Source organism: Microtus oregoni, unplaced genomic scaffold, assembly GCF_018167655.1.
Source record: "Microtus oregoni isolate MIOR12 unplaced genomic scaffold, Mior012 000005F_ref0000423, whole genome shotgun sequence".
NCBI lineage: Eukaryota > Metazoa > Chordata > Mammalia > Rodentia > Cricetidae > Microtus > Microtus oregoni.
In genome coordinates this window covers 9,900,044-9,916,902 of record NW_024543064.1, presented here as the reverse complement: position 1 = coordinate 9,916,902, position 16,859 = coordinate 9,900,044, and the positions used below count along the sequence as shown (strand labels likewise).

Sequence of the window (16,859 nt, the reverse complement as noted above, 5' to 3'; positions counted from 1 at the left end):
GGACAGCTTATATAGGAATCCTTAGCCACGCCCAGCTCTTGGGATCTATCAGCTGCAGGCCCACCAGTCTGCTATCAAGCTGCTCATAGCAGCTGCAGGCGAAGAAAGTCAAGGGGCCAGGGATCTATAGCTCCCAACATGAAATAATTCCTTGGCTTTGCCATGAGCATCTTGAGAGGTGATTAGTGTCCCTGTTGCCATAAAAGGATGGGGTTTAAATCTTAGGTTTCTGGATACCCTGTCCCAGAGGGAATTGAATTTGGAGGAACAGTGGCTGGATTTAGATAGCACAGTTACAAAGGTGTGGTCATATGCTGTTTCTATATTTTAATGTTTGGTTCCCAGTTGCTGCAATGTTTTGGAAGGACTAGGAGATGTGGTCTTTTTGAGAAGGTATGTCACTAGGGATGGACTTTGAAGGTTTCAAAAGCCCATGCCAGGCCCTCCTTTTGCAGTTTGTTTGCAGATGGGTTGTAAGCTACTGTTCTTGTGCCATGCCTACCTACCATGATGGTCTTGAATTAGCATTCTGAAATTGTAGTCAAGCCCCAACTAAATGCTTTTATGAGGTGCCTTGGTCATGGTGTCTCATCACAGCAATAGAACAGTAACTAAGACAGGTGAGAAGTGGGGTTTCCTAAGACATAGCCTCCTTTATATTTCACCAGATTGCTTCAGATTGAAGATCTGAAGAATGAGTGGTCGGGACCCACCCACACTCCTGCATCTGGCAGTGCAGAGCCTGCTGAGGGACGAAGCCCTGGCCATCTCTGCTCTGCAGTTCCTGCCCAGGGTGCTGTTCCCACCACTGTTCAAGGAAGCCTTCAACCACGGACAAAGTAACATTCTGAGGGCTATGGTAGCAGTTTGGCCGTTCAGCTTCCTTCCCGTGGGGACCCTCATGAAGACTTCCCACCTGGAGACCTTGCAGGCAGTCCTGGATGGAGTAGACATGCTGCGAACACAGAAGGTGCTCCCCAGGTAAGCAAGATCCAGGTAGGGAAGAATGGTGGGCATGGTACAGGGGAAGGACATCTGGGGTAAGGGAGAATGAGGTCAAAGGTAGACGAGAGGATTTTGATGGTATTATCTAAATTATCTTGGAAGATTGCAGAAGCCTTGACCCCTGTTGAGCCCTAGTATAAAAGGACAGTTGGGTATGGAGTCCAGCTTAAAGCAGTTGTGGCCACAGTGAAACAAGCCTTACCCTGGCTCTCCCAGGTTCTAGAAGTGGAAGACTGAGTCAAGAGTCACTGCAGGGAGGAAGCTGGACAGGTAGGTCTTTATATGCAGTTCTGGTAAAGAGCCCTTGCCAGGAGCTGCTCTGGGAGACCCAGGACGGAGAATCATAAACACACGGAACAGCTGGGAACAGGTGGCAGTAGAGATGGAGAGGAAAACCTGGCCTGGGTGTGGTCTTTGTTTGTTTGTTTGTTGCTGTTTTCGAGACAGGGTTTCTCTGACTGCCCTGGCTGCCTCTGTAGACCAGACTGGCCTCAAACTCACAGAGATCTTCCTGCTTCTGCCTCAGGAATGCTGGGATTAAAGATGTGCACCGCCACCGCCGGGCTGGGTTTGGTCTTTTATATCTTCCACTGTTTCTGCCTGTCTTACTCACAGGAGGGGGAAGCTCCAGGTGCTCGACTTGAGGAATGTGCAGCACAACTTCTGGGATGTTTGGGCTGGCACAGAGGATGGAGAGTGCTCTGCAGAGGCTGTGGGTAAGAAGCAAGCGGTGAAGCGCTCTCCTAGATACGCCCTGAGGCAGCGTTTGAAGGTGGTCGCAGACCTTTGCCTCAGGTTCCATCTGAATGAACAGCAAACATACTTGTTACAGTGGGCCCAGCAGAGAAGAAGTTTCATCAGGCTGTGCTGTGTGAAGATGCAGATATGGGCATTGCCCGTGTACACTGTCAGGAAAGTCCTGATGGTTTTCCAGCCTGACAGCATCCAGGAGTTGGAACTGAATACAGGTTGGAGTCTGTCCACTCTGGTGCATTTTGTATCTTACCTGGACCAGATGAGAAATCTTCAAAAACTCCTTTTAACACGGATCCACAAGAACACCTTTAAGGTTCTAAATACCCCCTCAGACATACAGAAGTGTATCACTAAGTTTGTTTCTCAGTTCTCTAAACTCAACTGTCTGCAGCATCTCTCCATGAATGGCGTCTACTTTTCCAGTGAGCACATGAAACAGTTGTTCAGGTAAGGTGGGGTGGCAAAGAGAGTAGTGGGTACCTGAGTGAAGCCAGCCAGCCACTGGAGTTCACAATCATGGAGTCACTGCAGCGTCTAAGTTGGGTTTTGTTTCTATCTTAACTGATTTGGGAGCTCAGTTTGTTCAGTGGCCACTCACTAAGCAGAGGCTGAGCCGAGTAGGCGATGTGTTGAGCAGTCCTGCTACAAGACCAGCTAGGGAGGGCATCAGAGTAGGAAGGATGCACTCTGTGTTCTTCCCTGAGCCAAGTAGGAGATGGGTTGAGCAGTCCTGCTACAAGACCAACTGGGGAGGGCATCAGATGTAGGAAGTATGTGCTCTGTGTTCTTCCTTGGGATTCTGTCTAAGGGGCAGGGAATCGGTCAGAACAGTGGGCCCAGAACTAGAGAGGATCCTTACCTCCACAGATCCACGGGGGAACTTGGTGCTTGGCATTTGTGTGCCTTCTAACTTCCCACATGTAGGGTCTGAATAGAGATGGGTAGAAATGAGTGATACCAATTGTGTGGGTGAGAGGCAGGGATGAAAAACTGAATAAGGGGGCTGGAGAGATGGCTCAGAGGTTAAGAGCCCTGACTGCTCTTCCAGAGGTCCTGAGTTCAATTCCCAGCAACCACATGGTGGCTCACAACCATCTGTAATGGGGTCTGGTGCCCTCTTCTGGCCTGTAGGGATACACACAGAATATTGTATACATAATAAATAAATAAATAAATCTTAAAAAAAAAAAAAGAAAAAAAAGAGAAACCGAATAAGGGCAGAGACTGTTCCAGGGGAGGCAAAAGATGATTCAAGACTTCCAGATCTTTCATGGGTTAGTTTTTCCAGTGTGCGCCCTGGGCTAATGTGGCCAGCACAGGTTCTCTTCTTCATAGTAATGGAAGCTGCTACCCATGGACTAAAGAAGTCCCATTACTGGTACTTCATGCCTCTCTCTCTGCCAAGAATAGTGAGACTCCCCAATAAGCAGCATCCTCGATCCTGGATATTGATCTCCATTATATAGTTGCAGGACTTCTAAACAAGTGGTCACCTTTACCTCTATGCTACATCTAACAGCAGCTCTCTCCATCTCATTGTGCCAGAACTAATATCTTGGTCTCTCCCTAGGTACCTGAAGACCCCTTTGGAGACCCTATCCATCACTGTGTGCAAGCTTTCACAGTTAGACTTGAATTCCTTGTCCCAGAGTCAGAGTCTCCATCAGCTGAAACACCTGAATCTGAGGCTTGTGAAATTAATTGACCTATATCCTACACCTTTCCGTGATCTCCTAAACAGTGTTGCGGGCACTCTGCAGACCCTAGAGTTGGAGGGCTGCTGGATGGTGGACTCTCAGCTCATTACCCTCCTGCCTGCCCTGAGCCAGTGCTCCCAACTCACTAGGGTCAATTTCTATGACAATGATATCTCCATGGCTGTCCTGAAAGACCTTCTATATCACACAGCCAACCTCAACCAGCTGATCCAAGAGCTGTACCCCGCCCCTCTAGAATGCTATGATGACAGGGGTGATGTCCATGTGGGAAGATTTGCTAAACTTTGTCCTGAGCTCATGGATACACTGATTACTGTCAGGCAGCCCAAGAGAGTCTCCTTTGCTACACACATGTGTCACAAATGTTGTCAGCGCTGTATCTATGACCTGGAGGCCAGACTTTGTCATTGTTGGCAGTAAGTGGGGAAGGTTGCTTCTTGATACTGAGAATTGAAAACCTAGCAATAGGTATTTCATCAAGGGTGTGAGTGATTTCCTTGCACATATGCATGCTTGGTGCTTGTGGAGGTCAGATGAAGGATTGGATTTCCTGGAATTGGAGTTACAGGTGGCTGTGAACTACCGTGTGGGGCTGGGAATCTAACCTGGGTCCTCTGTAGGAACAGGCACTCTGAGCTGCAGAGCTGTCTCTCTAGCCCCAGTTTTGCATTTTCTAAAAGGGTTTTGCCAGGACATGATCGTAAGTGACTTTCTCCTACATGGCGGTTTAGAGGAAGGGTCTGATTTTTTTGACTGGGTGTTCTGGTGTCCTTCCATGCCATTAACCTGGATTCAGTGCCATGGTTTTCTTTTGATTCTTGAGCTCGAAAGACCCTGTGTTCTCTGACCCCTTGTCCAAGATCTCTAGACGTCTCTGATGGCTAACCTGGTTTGTCAACATGGCTATGCCTGTAATCAACTAGAACCCATGCTGCTGAGCATTCCTGTGAGGTGAGATTCTTCATCACATTATTTGAGGAAACACACCCATCCTGTGTTGAAACCATGCCTTCTCTTGGCAGCATATATAAAAAGATATGGAAGAAGGGAACTGTAAGAGACTTCCACCCTTGTGGATGGACGACTCCTACATCCTTGGTCTACTAAAGTTCATCTATTTCTACTATATATAGTTCTATCAGTTCTGTTCCTTTAACCTTGAGAGAATCCTGATTAATGAAAGTAAAGGCAGGAGAGCTTGTCTTCTGCCTGGGTGTCGGTTATGTCCCACTGTGTGTCTGCTTAGTACCTCTGTGTACAAAGTTTCCAGCCTAAAACGAGCACTGCACTCCTATGAGGTTTGGGGAATGGAATGGTCGAGGCATTCTATCTAGTCCATTTGTACTGGGAGGTCACAGATAAGCCACAGAGCTTGCTCCCTCTCCGTCTCTTTCATAGTGGTATATTGCGCAGGCTGGCCTTGAAATCTTCCTGCCTTAACCTACACGCAGAGATTTCTGAAGTATGTCACCATGGTAAATCGCATGTCTGTGGGGCACTATTTGATGCTTCTATCCCTCTGGCTGTCCCTAAACATAAAGGTCTCCAGTATATGGACAAATGTCCCTGTCTTGTTTTGAAGGATTGATAGACCTTAAGAACTGTATTGTAGATGTCTGGAGTAAACCTGTTTTGTTAATGAGTGCCTAAGTCTACCCATTGCACTCCCCCTGTATTTGTATATTGTAGCAATAAAGATTTTTGTTTCATGCCCTCTTGTTTTCATTTCTATATGTGTTAATATATAAGGGAGGCCCGGAAGGTAGTGGTGCAGGCCTATAATCCTTGCAGTCGGAGAGACTGGTAAATCAGGGTTTGAAGCCAGCCTCATCTAAGAGCCAGTTCCAGGATATCCAGGACTGCATAAAGAAATTGTCTCTGGTGGCGCACGCCTTTAATCCCAGCACTCGGGAGGCAGAGGCAGGCGGATCTCTGTGAGTTCGAGACCAGCCTGGTCTACAGAGCGAGTTCCAGGACAGGCTCCAAAGCCACAGAGAAACCCTGTCTCAAAAAAAAAACAAAACAAACAAAAAAAAAAACAAAAAAAAAGAAATTGTCTCAAAAACATATATGTATATGTATATGTATATATACATATATATGTATATATACATATATGTGGAGAACTGGAGAGATGGCTTAGAAGTTAAGATCATGTCGTGTATGTAACATTCTGCCTCTGGAAGAGCAACCAGTGTGCTCTTATCCACTGAGCCATCTCTCCAGCTCTCAGCTACTTATAGTCCCTCCTCCCACTACCAATCCTAACGTGTAATCTAGAGGCTTCTCCTGAAAGTGCTGAGATAAATACACTGGCCAAGACAAGTGCTGTGTCATGCATACATATTCCCAACACTAAATATTAAAAAATACTTATAACAATGGTCTCTTTATCTCAAGTTGACCTGGAACTCAGGAAATTGTTTCTTTGCTGTCTCAGTGCTGGTATTAAAGGAATGTGCAAACCACAGCCCAGTGCAAGTAGGATTCCAAAGGTCCTTCAAGCTTCTGTGAAGGCTGGGCGAGGGACAAGGCACTCCTCAGATTCCTGTACTTGGGAAGTAGAGGCGGGAGAGTTTGCAGGAAAAACAAAAGGCCTCAGAGGAGCCAGTGGAAAAGTGTGGAGTGCCAGCCTGGAGGCTGCTGCCTGACCTGCTGGAGTCTGTTCTGCTAAGCTGGTTCCCATCTCTACAGGGACTCAATGAGAACACAACCAACCCAGCTTCAGGCAGTCTTGAAGGTTGGTATGCAGTCTGAGGTGATAGATTTTTTTTCTGTCCATTCCCCCCATTTATTTATTGTTTATTTTTTTATTTTTTTGTTTTTTTGAGACAGGGTTTCTCCCCCCAGTTTTTTAACTTCAAAAACTTTAAATCATATTCTTCCTCTCCCACAAGTCTTTCCAGATCTTCTTCCCTCCACCCATCCAACTTTAAATTCTTTCTCAAAAAACAGAAGCACCAGGGTATGGTGATGGCACACATGTTTAATCCCAGCACTCAGGAGGCAGAGAGGCAGATCTGAGTTTGACATCAGCCTGGCCTACAGAGTGAGTTTCAGGAGGGCTCCAAGGCTACAGAGAAACCGTGTCTCTGTTTCAAAAAACAAAACCCAATACAACAAAACTCTAAAACCCAAGCAAAGAAAATATCCCTCCCACAAACCCACCAAACTGTAACCAAATGAAAGCACTCTCTCACACACATGCACACACCCACACAGGGAGGGGGCAGTTTGTACCATTTGTGTGCCTCTGGAGGTTACAGAATCAAACTGGGGTTACAGGGTAAGAGAGGCCAGACTGGCTAAATACCAAGCCTTAGCGACCTCCTGCGGGTTGGAGGGGGGAGGGGTGGGCGACTGCTGATCTCTGACCTAACTCACTGACCCCTGTATAAGCCGGGTGGTGGTGGCGCACGCCTTTAATCCCAGCACTCGGGAGGCAGAGGCAGGCGGATCTCTGTGAGTTCGAGGCCAGCCTGGTCTAGAAGAGCTAGTTCCAGGACAGGAACCAAAAGCTACGGAGAAACCCTATCTCGAAAAATCAAAAAAAAAAAAAAAAAACAACAACAACAACAAAAAAAACAAAACTGACCCCTGTATCAACAGAACCTATGTTTCTCTGTTCATAATATTCTTCCTACCCTCACCTTCCAGGCCAGAGTCATGCACTTCCGGTTTACCTCACTCCTCAGAATAGGCCTTCACCCACAGCAGGAATTCCTTCCTGTTAACACAGATCTGAGCAAAATGCTCACTCAGGGGACCATGCAGTTGTGAGTCCTCATCTCCTTCAGTGTCTCTTATGCCTGTTCCCATCCCCTTAGCTCACAGCCCACTCTGTAGCTCTTACCCACCCAGTTAGCGTGATAGCCCTCTATACGTCTCCTACCTCAGTTCAGTCCTCTGATCCCTGGGTGGTCCTCTGAGACCTCAATTTAGGGAGAGTGGAATTAAGACCATGCTCAGACATGCCCCCCTCACTGTTAAATCTAGTGGCTGACCACACCTCAGGTGCCCACTGCTCCCTAATGTAAAAGAGAATGGTTTGGTGTGGTAGCAAAAACAGCTTATCGGGCCAGGCGGTGGTGGCCCACACCTTTAATCAGAGTACTAGGGAGGCAGAGGCAGGTGGATCTCCATGAGTTTGAGGCCAGACTGGTCTACAAGAGCTAGTTCCAAAACAGGCACCAAAACTATAGAGAAACCCTGTCCCAAAAATAAAAACAAAAACAAACAAACAAAATTCAGCTTTATTGGGCTGGAGAGATGGCTCAGTGATAAAGAGCACTGCATGCCCTTCCAAAGGTCCTGAGTTAAGTTCCCAGCAACCACGTGGTGGCTCACAACCATCTGTAATGAGATCTGGTGCCCTCTTCTGGCCTGCAGGCATACATGCAGACAGAATATGAAGAATACTGTATACATAATAAATTAGTAGATTTAAAAAAAAACAGCTTATCCCTGGGATAACTGTGTTAGGTGGTGTACTGGAGAGTTTTTTTTTTTACTAGTAAGATAAGCAATTTATTTATTTTTATTTTATTATTATTATTATTAATAAAAATTTTCACCTCCTCCCTTCCTCCTATTTACCTTCCTTTCCCCCCCTCCCCCTCCCTCTCCAGTCTTTTTTTTTTATTTTTTAAATTTATTTATTTATTAAGGATTTCTGCCTCGTCCCCACAACCGCTTCCCATTTCCCTCCCCCTCCCCCGATCAAGTCCCCCCCCCCCCATCTGCTCGAAGAACAATCAGGGTTCCCTGACCTGTGGGAAGCCCAAGGACTGCCCACCTCTATCCAGGTCTCGTAAGGTGAGCATTCAAACTGCCTAGGCTCCCACAAAGCCAGTACGTGCAGTAGGATCAAAAACCCACTGCAATTGTTCTTGAATTCTCAGTATTCCTCATTGTCCGCTATGTTCAGCTAGTCCGGATTTATCCCATGCTTTTTCAGACCTAGGCCAGCTGGCCTTGGTGAGATCCCAATAGAACATCCCCATTGTCTTAGTGTGTGGGTGCACCCCTCGTGGTCCTGAGTTCCTTGCTCGTGCTCCGTCTCCTTCTGCTCCTGATTTGGACCTTGAGATTTCTGTCCGGTGCTCCCGTGTGGGTCTCTGTCTCTGTCTCCTTTCATCGCCTGATGAAGGTTAATATTCATGAGGATGCCTATGTGTTTGTCTTTGGATTCACCTTATTTAGCTTCTCTAGGGACATGAATTATAGGCTCAATGTCCTTTATTTATGGCTAGAAACCAAATATGAGTGAGTACATCCCATGTTCCTCTTTTTGGGTCTGGCTTACCTCACTCAGGATAGTGTTTTCTATTTCCATCCATTTGTATGCAAAATTCAAGAAGTCCTTGTTTTTTACTGCTGAGTAATACTCTAATATGTATATATTCCATACTTTCTTCATCCATTCTTCCGTTGAAGGGCATCTAGGTTGTTTCCAGGTTCTGGCTATTACAAACAATGCTGCCATGAACATAGTTGAGCATATACTTTTGTTGTATGATAGGGCATCTCTTGGGTATATTCCCAAGAGTGGTATTGCTGGGTCCAGGGGTAGGTTGATCCCGAATTTCCTCTTTGATTCAATTGTAGTAGGGCGATCTGCTCTCCTTATTGCACGCCTGTCCCCGCCGCTTGGGTCTGCCGCTGTGCCGGTCCCCGAAAGCTTCTTCCTGTATGCGTTGTTGCTCCGCCGCATCTGGCGCCGCCGCCGCTCCGCCTCTGTGCGTCTGGCGCCGCCGCCGCTCCGCCTCTGTGCGTCTGGCGCCGCCGCCGCTCCGCCTCTGTGTCTACTGGAGAGTTTTATGTCAACATGATACAAGTTAGGGTCGTCAGAGAGGAGGGGCCTAAATTGAGAAAATGTCTCTATGAAATATGGCTGTAGGAAGCCAGGCTGAGGCGGTGCAAGCCTTTAATCCCAGCACTCGGGAGGCAGAGGCAGGTGGATCTCTGTGAGTTTAGACCAGCCTGGTCTACAAGAGCTAGTTTCCAGGACAGGCTCCATAGCTGCAGAGAAACCCTGTCTCAGAAAAAAAAAAGTGGCTCTAGGCACTAGGCAGTGGTGGCACACACCTTTAGTCCCAGCACTCTAAGAGACAGCAGCAGGTGGATCTCTGGGATTGAGGTGAACCTGAACTACAAAGTCTGTTCCAGAAACTCATTATCATTGCTTACCTGGGATGAATCTTCCAGGTTAGGAGCACATCCACTCCACCCAGCACAGCCTTGGGAGTCTCTAGGTGGGACGTCTTCATTGAAGACCCCACAGTGAGGCAGGGAATGGGCCAAGTTGTGACATTGCCTCCTGGGTGTTAGTTTGTGTGTTAATGAAGTCCCCCTTGAGCATTGATGGAAAGAGCTTGTGGCAGGTACTCAGGACATAGATGGCCAAGGTTTTCATCCCTTAGTAGCACCTGCACTATAAGATCCAGCAGTGTAACTGGGGCCTGGGAGCCCACCCTCCTGGATCTCAACTGAAAACAAAAGTATATACCTTCTTTTCTGCACCCAGTGGAACCTTCTCTAAAACTGACCAAGTACTCAGTCACAAAGCAAATCTTAACAAATACAAAAGTATGGAATAAAAAGCTGGAAACTCAAGAAACTAAGCATCAAAACACAAAATAATCTCATAGAAATTGGGGTACAGATTTAACAGCAAATTCTAACAGAAGAGCCTTGAATGGCCAGGATTCATTTAAAGAACTGTTCAGCTGGGTGATGGTGGCGCATGCCTTTAATTCCAGCACTCGGGAGGCAGAGGCAGGTGGATCTCTGTGAGTTCGAGACCAGCCTGGTATACAGAGAGAGTTCCAGGACAGGCTCCAAAGCCAGAGAGAAACCCTGTCTCGAAAAACAAACAAACAAACAAACAAAAAAAGAACTGTTCAACATCCTTAGCTACCAGAGAAATGAAGATCAAAACGACTCTGAGATATCATCTTATACTTGTCAGACTGGCTAAGATAAAGCATGTTAATGACAGCCTATGTTGGAGAGGATGAGGGGTAAGAGAGACAATCCTCCACTGCTGGTGGTAGTGCAAACTTGTACAGGCACTTTGCAAATCAGTATGGCAGTTTCTCTGAAAACTGGAAATCAATCTACCTCAAGACCAAGCAATTCCACTCTTGGGCATATACCCCAAAGGATGCTCAACCATACCACAGGTCACTTGCTCAACTGTATTCATAGCAGCATTATTTGTAATAGCCAGGACCTGAAAACAACCTAGATAACCCTCTATTGAAGAATGGATAAAAAAATGAGATATATCTACACAATGGTGTATTATTCAGCAGAAAAACATTTATATCATGAAATTTGCAGGCAAATGAATGGAACTAAAAAAAATTTATCCTGAGTGAGGTAACCCAGACTCAGAAAGACAGATATGGCATGTACTGAATCCTAAGTGGACAGTAGATGTAAAACAAAGGATGACCACACTACAATCCTCAGCTCCAGAGAAGTTACATAGCAAGGAGGATCATAACTGGGACACATGTATCTCCCTGGGAAGAGGAAATAGATGAGATATCCTGGGAAACGGGGGGAGAGAAAAGAGAGAGAACGAGGGGCTTGAAACATGAGGGATTAAATGGCTGAGATGGGGGCAGGATGGAGGGGCAGAGTAAGGAGAGAGATATTTTGATAGAAGAGACTGTTATGGAATAGGGAGGATCCTGGTGCTAGGGAAATTCCCAAGGATCCACAAGTCTCCTAGAAATTCTGGAGAGGGTGCCTGAACTGGCCTTCCCCTGTAATCAGATTGGTGACTACCCTATTTGTTATCATAGAACCTTCATCCAGTTCCCAATGGAAGTAGATGCAGAGATCCACAGCCAACCACTGGGCCGAGCTCTGGGAGACCAGTTGAAGAGAGGTTAGGGGATTATATGAGCAAGGGATGGGGTGGGCAAGATCATGATGGGAAAACCCACAGAGACAGGTGACCTGAGCTGGTTGGAGGTCATGGACTTTCGATGGACCGCTAATGAGCAGGCAGAGGACCGGCCTAGGTCCTGTGCATGTGGGTGACAATTGTGTGGCTTGGTCTGTTTGTGGGGATATACGAAAGGAAAAGGGGGGAGGTGCAGGTAAGTTCTTGTTATATAGCCTTGACTTCTCCATTACTGGAAGGTGTTTTAGATACTTAGATATATTCAGCTCAGCACATGCTTGAAGATATAAAATGTGAATTTAGTTTGAATTCCAGTGAGTGTAGGTAGGCAGGTTGGCTGTTGGGTAGAGGGAGTCTTCTTGATTGGGACTATTTATATGTGTAAGTGCAAAATCAATAGGGGCGTGAATAATGAAGCTTTCAGCATTGTAGGAGGACAAGAAAGAAACAGAGAGAGGAGAATGGGGGAAGTCAATGAATAAGAACAAAGTAAATTATGTGTATGTGTGAGAATGCCATAGTGAAATTCAACAGTTCAATTGTTAAATGAGGTTGTTATAGTTCATGTAGGTTGTGTGTGTGTGTGTGTGTGTGGTTGTTCTAGTTCATGTAGGTTATTTGTGTTTGTGTATGTATGTGTTAGGATTTACTTTTTTATTTTACAAGTGTTTGCCTTGGTGGCAGGTGAGAGCCCAAGGCAAGTGAGGGACAGACAAAGGGGTTATGCAGAAAGAGTTTAACTGATAAGTTTACTGACAGAAGGGGAGAGGGCAGGGAAGGGACCACTCTCTGGGGACAACATCTGCAGAAACAGGAGAGGGAGAGAGAAAGTGAAATGGGTGGAGATGCATCTTTTACAGGGACGTATTACTGTCTGCCATGCATACAGGCAGGAAACAGGGTGTGACGCTGTCGAGAACCTAAAAGGCTGCAACAACTGAGAGTGGCTTCAGATCTCAGCAGATGGATTGATGTAAGACTCCTATGGGATGGCATTTGACATCTCTCTACCAGGGGATATGCTAAAGAAAGTGCTCTTCCTAGCCAGTATACAAACCCTTCTGGGTGTATGAAGAAATACATATCTTGGGGTTCCACTGTGCCCATCCCACTGTGAGATTAGGTCTCTGAATGTTGGTGTATTGTAAATAATGTCAACTTGAAATTCTAGCAAGGGTCAAATACAAGGACATTGTCCCTCTTGGTTATCACTTGGTACCCAATATTACTTGGGTGTGTAGTATCCTTTTTTTTTTAAAAATATTTTCATGCTTTATTTAACTTTATTTTATGTGCATTGGTGTGAAGGTGTCAGATCCCCTGCAACTGGATCGTCAGACAGTTGTGAGCTGCCATGTGGGTGCTGGGAAGTGCTGGGAATTGAACCCGAGTCCTCTGGAAGAGCAGTCACTGCTCTTAACCACTGAGCCATATCTCCAGCCCCTGTAGTATCCTTGAACATTCCTTCAGTCATGGTTTAGGGAAATAAGCACAAAATACCTGTGATGAATGAGTGGAGGATTCTATTCATCATTTTCTAACAACAAAAAGCCTGATTAAGAAAAATGTGGCACCAAATTACACAAAGGGAATAGGGTAGCTTCAGGGACAGCAACACCAAAATACAGAAAATACAGTTGCAGGGCTAAAGTACACTTCTTAGAGACCAAGAAAATGAAACATGCCCAAGTAATGAATATTTTTCAATGATTATGATTACTATTATGTATATTATTATGATGCAGGGTTCTGCCTGTCACACAAGAAGAGGAGACCCGATCAGAGGATTGAGCTATCATGTGGCTGCTAGGAATTGAACTCAGGTCCTCTCGAAGAGCAGTCAGTGCTCTTAACCACTGAGCCATCTACTGAGCCCCTCTAAAAGATGTTTTTATGTGAAGGTCACCAGCCACAACCACAGGGTAGGAGCTTTGAAGAATAAGGCCCCACTGCTATGAGGCTTACAAGCCGGGCCTCCTGGTAATGGTTAGCAATCTTAGAACTCAGACGACTAGACTGAAGGGTCTGAGGTCATGTGCCCTGGGTCCCAAAGAATTTCATGGCCCATACAGCTTTGAGACTTACAGGTGAGTAGGATGAAGAAAGAAAAAAACAGAAACAGAATTCTGGGAATGAGTGGACTGTGTGCTGTGAAGCTTACACCAGCAAACCAGAATCACAGCACATTTATTTGGTGCAGTGGACAGAAGGGCACTGCTACTCATGGTAGGGGTGGGTCTCTGTGGGGAGCAGTCTAACGGTTCAATAATCCAAAGGATTTCAACCATAGCTCATAAGAGTATTCCCTCGGCATCACGGGGCAATGTGCCGCAGCAGGATTTCCCCAGCAATGGCTGCCCTTCAGGTCATAGGCATAGCGCACACAACATTTACGGCAAACGGCTGCGTTAAAACAGACTGCCTTGAGCTGTCTTTCGGACCTCAGTATATCCAGAAGCTCAGGACCAAGTTCATCAAATCTGCGTACAAGCACACGGCATCCATCATAGCACTCCAGAGGGACAGGGTATGTCTCTTCGGTTAGCTTGTTCAGCTTGGCTGTGTGGTGAAGCACTTGCTTCAGCACGGGTAGAGACAGTTCATTCATATACAAATTGATCATGAAAAGCTGGGAGCATTGACTCAGGGCAGGCATCAAAGCACTAAATTGAGAATCCTTCAGCCGACATCCGGCCAGGTCAAGGGTTTGCAAGGTGTCTTTTACTCTCTCAAGGAGATAGCCAAGTGGCTTAATACTCCTGTCCAACCTTGTGTAAGACAGGTCGAGATGTTTAAGTGCAAAAAGGTTCAGGCATTGGGGCAGGTAATCCAAGTCTCTCTGTATGATGTAACAGAGAGTGATGGACAGGGTCTCCAAGGGTTTCTTCAGGCACCTAGAGAGAGAATGAGATTTCTGTCAGATGGAGTTGAAGAGGATGGTTAGAACTGACAATGTAGCAGATGGTACTTCTCCCGCATCCATTCTGAAGGAGGTCAACGCCCATGACTCTCCCTTTTGTGGTCAGCTCACAAAAATCACAGAAGTCTAGCATGGGCCAGGCTCAGGCCACAGGAGAAAAACCAGCGATTTTCCTATCAGGAGGATTGAATATGGAGACTGTAAGGACTACCTACCCCCAAGCGAGCTTCAGTGACGCCATAGCGGTTTCCCTGTAGGGTCCCCTGACGTCCTTTCCTCACCACTGCCATGTCCTGGTCCCACAACTTCAATGCAAGTGTCACCCATTTCCCACTAACTCAGTCCCTTTCTATGCACCCATCAACCTTTCTCTAATGAGCAATTATCGGCACCCTTGGGGCTGGTCACAGGTGTCTTAGCACAGAGCTCATCTCCTTGGGTGTACAAGGTTGATAGTGCTTAGCCTGACGTTCAAGGACCTCCTAACCTATAAGCCAAAGGTGGGTTATTTGTCTGGAGAAGCTCTCTTTATCCTTCCTTACCTGAGACAATCAGCCAGGCTGCCAACTAGAGCAGGAGAATATTTGATATAGAGATGCTGGAGACAGTGGAATTTGGGTAATTGTGATACCAATTTGTTCATGCACTCCTCTTCCAGCACTTCAGATCCACTGATGTTTGAATCCTTCTGAATGTACAGCAAATGGAGTGTGTGAAGGTTTCTCATCCGTCTCAGGTACGGTCCATAAAGACCCAAGTCGTGTATCCATATCAATTTCAACTTCAGCTCCCTTACACAGTGGAGATCTGCGGACTTTAAAAAGTCTATGGCAGTGGGAAAGTATCCTGATGTCAAAATATCAATCTTTGGACAGCACAAATGAACAGAACTTTGTCTCTGCTGGGCCCATCGCCACAAGTATGTGGTACATTCATTGCACCCACTCTTCGTGATTTTTAGGTCAGTTATGACATTTAAATATTTCTTTACTCGCAAGTAAGGACACGTCTCCACTGTCTTCTCTCTCGTGAACTGATAAAAGATTTCCCTTTCACAGGATTGACTTCGATTGACACAGGAATCCCTATTTGTCAAATCCAGCACTCTGATTTTCCCGCGGCTGTGAGAGAAACAGGTAGCAATCTCAGCAAATAACATACATATTACAGTCTTCTTTTTTTTCTTTTTTTTTTAAATATTTATTTATTTACTTACTTATTATATATACAATATTCTGTCTGTGTGTATGTCTACAGGCCAGAAGAGGGCAGCAGACCTCATTACAGATGGTTGTGAGCCACCATGTGGTTGCTGGGAATTGAACTCAGGACCTTTGGAAGAGCTGGCAATGCTCTTAACCACTGAGCCATCTCTCCAGCCCTACAGTCTTCTTCTCATCCACATCTCACATCAGCTCTCCCTTCCAAAAGTTTGCTTTCTCCTATGCATCGAATCAAGGCCAGGACCTCATGCTCAGTATAAAGAGAACTTTACCAGGGAGGCATCCTCAGCCCTGTCCCACGTCCTCCCAGTCCCCTTAATCCCAGCCTCATTCCACCTGGAACTTTGAGTGACAGACAGCCTTGAGGGATCCTCAGTGGCTGTTCTCGTCTTCTCCACATTATTATTGCCAAGATGGCTGAGACCAGGCCAAAGCCTCGAGAATCCTCTAAGCAGATGCTATTAGAATTCTCAACCCTCTTTGACCAAATAGTCCTAGGCCCCACATGGTCTTGCTTTGTACACACAGAGCCTCCTCCAACCGAGCTGAATCTTGCTTACCGGGGGCAAGGCTCCTCTGTAATCAGCACATCTGATCCACCAAGCAGAGTTTTCAAAGTCTCCAGGTGTGGGGTCTTCATCAGGACTCCTACAGGAAGGCATGTGAATGGCCAGGCAGGCACCATGGCCTGCAGGATGTTGGTCTGATTGTTCCTGAAGGCCCTCTCAAATGCTGCTGGGAACAGGATCCAGGGCCAGTCTGCCAGACCAGAAATGGCCAAGGCCTCATTCTTCAGTAGGGTCCCGAGCGCTAGCTGCTGAAGTGTTGGTGGGGCTAGATCTCTCAATGTGACTGGTTTCAGGAACAATGATCCTGGGGAAGCAGGCAAAGAAAGAGACCATTAATGACTGTAAACTTAGGAAGTCCTTCTGCACACACAGGGAGCTGTCAGGGCAGTCAGTGCTGAGGGATTGTTGAGATCTGTTTACCAATTCTCATCACCTTCTGCTGGAGTTAAAGCCACGATTCACCTCTCTGTGGTGTGCAGTCTCTCCAAAGAAAGAGGAGGACAACAGGCAAAAAAGAAAAATAAAACTAAAAAGGAGAGGACTAGAGATGGAAACGATTATTCACATTCTGGAGGAAGGAAACTCCCTAAAACACTGCCACAACTGTTTACTTCTAGAGCACCAGAATGGCTTCCTGAGTCCTTCTGAAACTAGTAAGACTGAAGGGGGTAGGATTTCTAATTTAATGTCAGCTGGACACTGAATGGAAGCAGGCTGCTTTCTTCAAATTTGAGGACACTATTGGCTCCA

The 16,859-nt window shown here is 46.3% G+C and overlaps 2 protein-coding genes across 3 annotated transcripts; one reads left to right on the top strand and one right to left on the bottom strand.

Moving 5' to 3' along the window:
* The first annotated feature begins 694 nt into the window (after window positions 1-694).
* LOC121448653 (oogenesin-1-like) lies at window positions 695-4,333 on the top strand. 2 transcript variants are annotated; one of them, XM_041652818.1, is made up of 3 exons: window positions 695-981; window positions 1,621-2,208; window positions 3,332-4,333. In XM_041652818.1, the coding sequence occupies exons 1-3, from the start codon at window positions 695-697 to the stop codon at window positions 3,897-3,899; spliced, it is 1,443 nt and encodes a 480-aa protein (XP_041508752.1). In that variant the 3' UTR covers window positions 3,900-4,333. The 2 variants fall into 2 exon arrangements, with proteins under 2 accessions (XP_041508752.1, XP_041508753.1); XM_041652819.1 differs by lacking the exon at window positions 1,621-2,208.
* A 9,318-nt stretch (window positions 4,334-13,651) lies between these two features.
* Window positions 13,652-16,539, bottom strand: LOC121448486 (oogenesin-1-like). Its single transcript, XM_041652546.1, has 4 exons — window positions 16,530-16,539; window positions 16,101-16,413; window positions 14,860-15,438; window positions 13,652-14,291 (listed from the first exon to the last, which is right to left on the bottom strand). Exons 1-4 carry the CDS (start codon window positions 16,537-16,539, stop codon window positions 13,652-13,654), a joined length of 1,542 nt encoding a protein of 513 aa, XP_041508480.1.
* Between the last annotated feature and the right edge of the window lie 320 nt (window positions 16,540-16,859).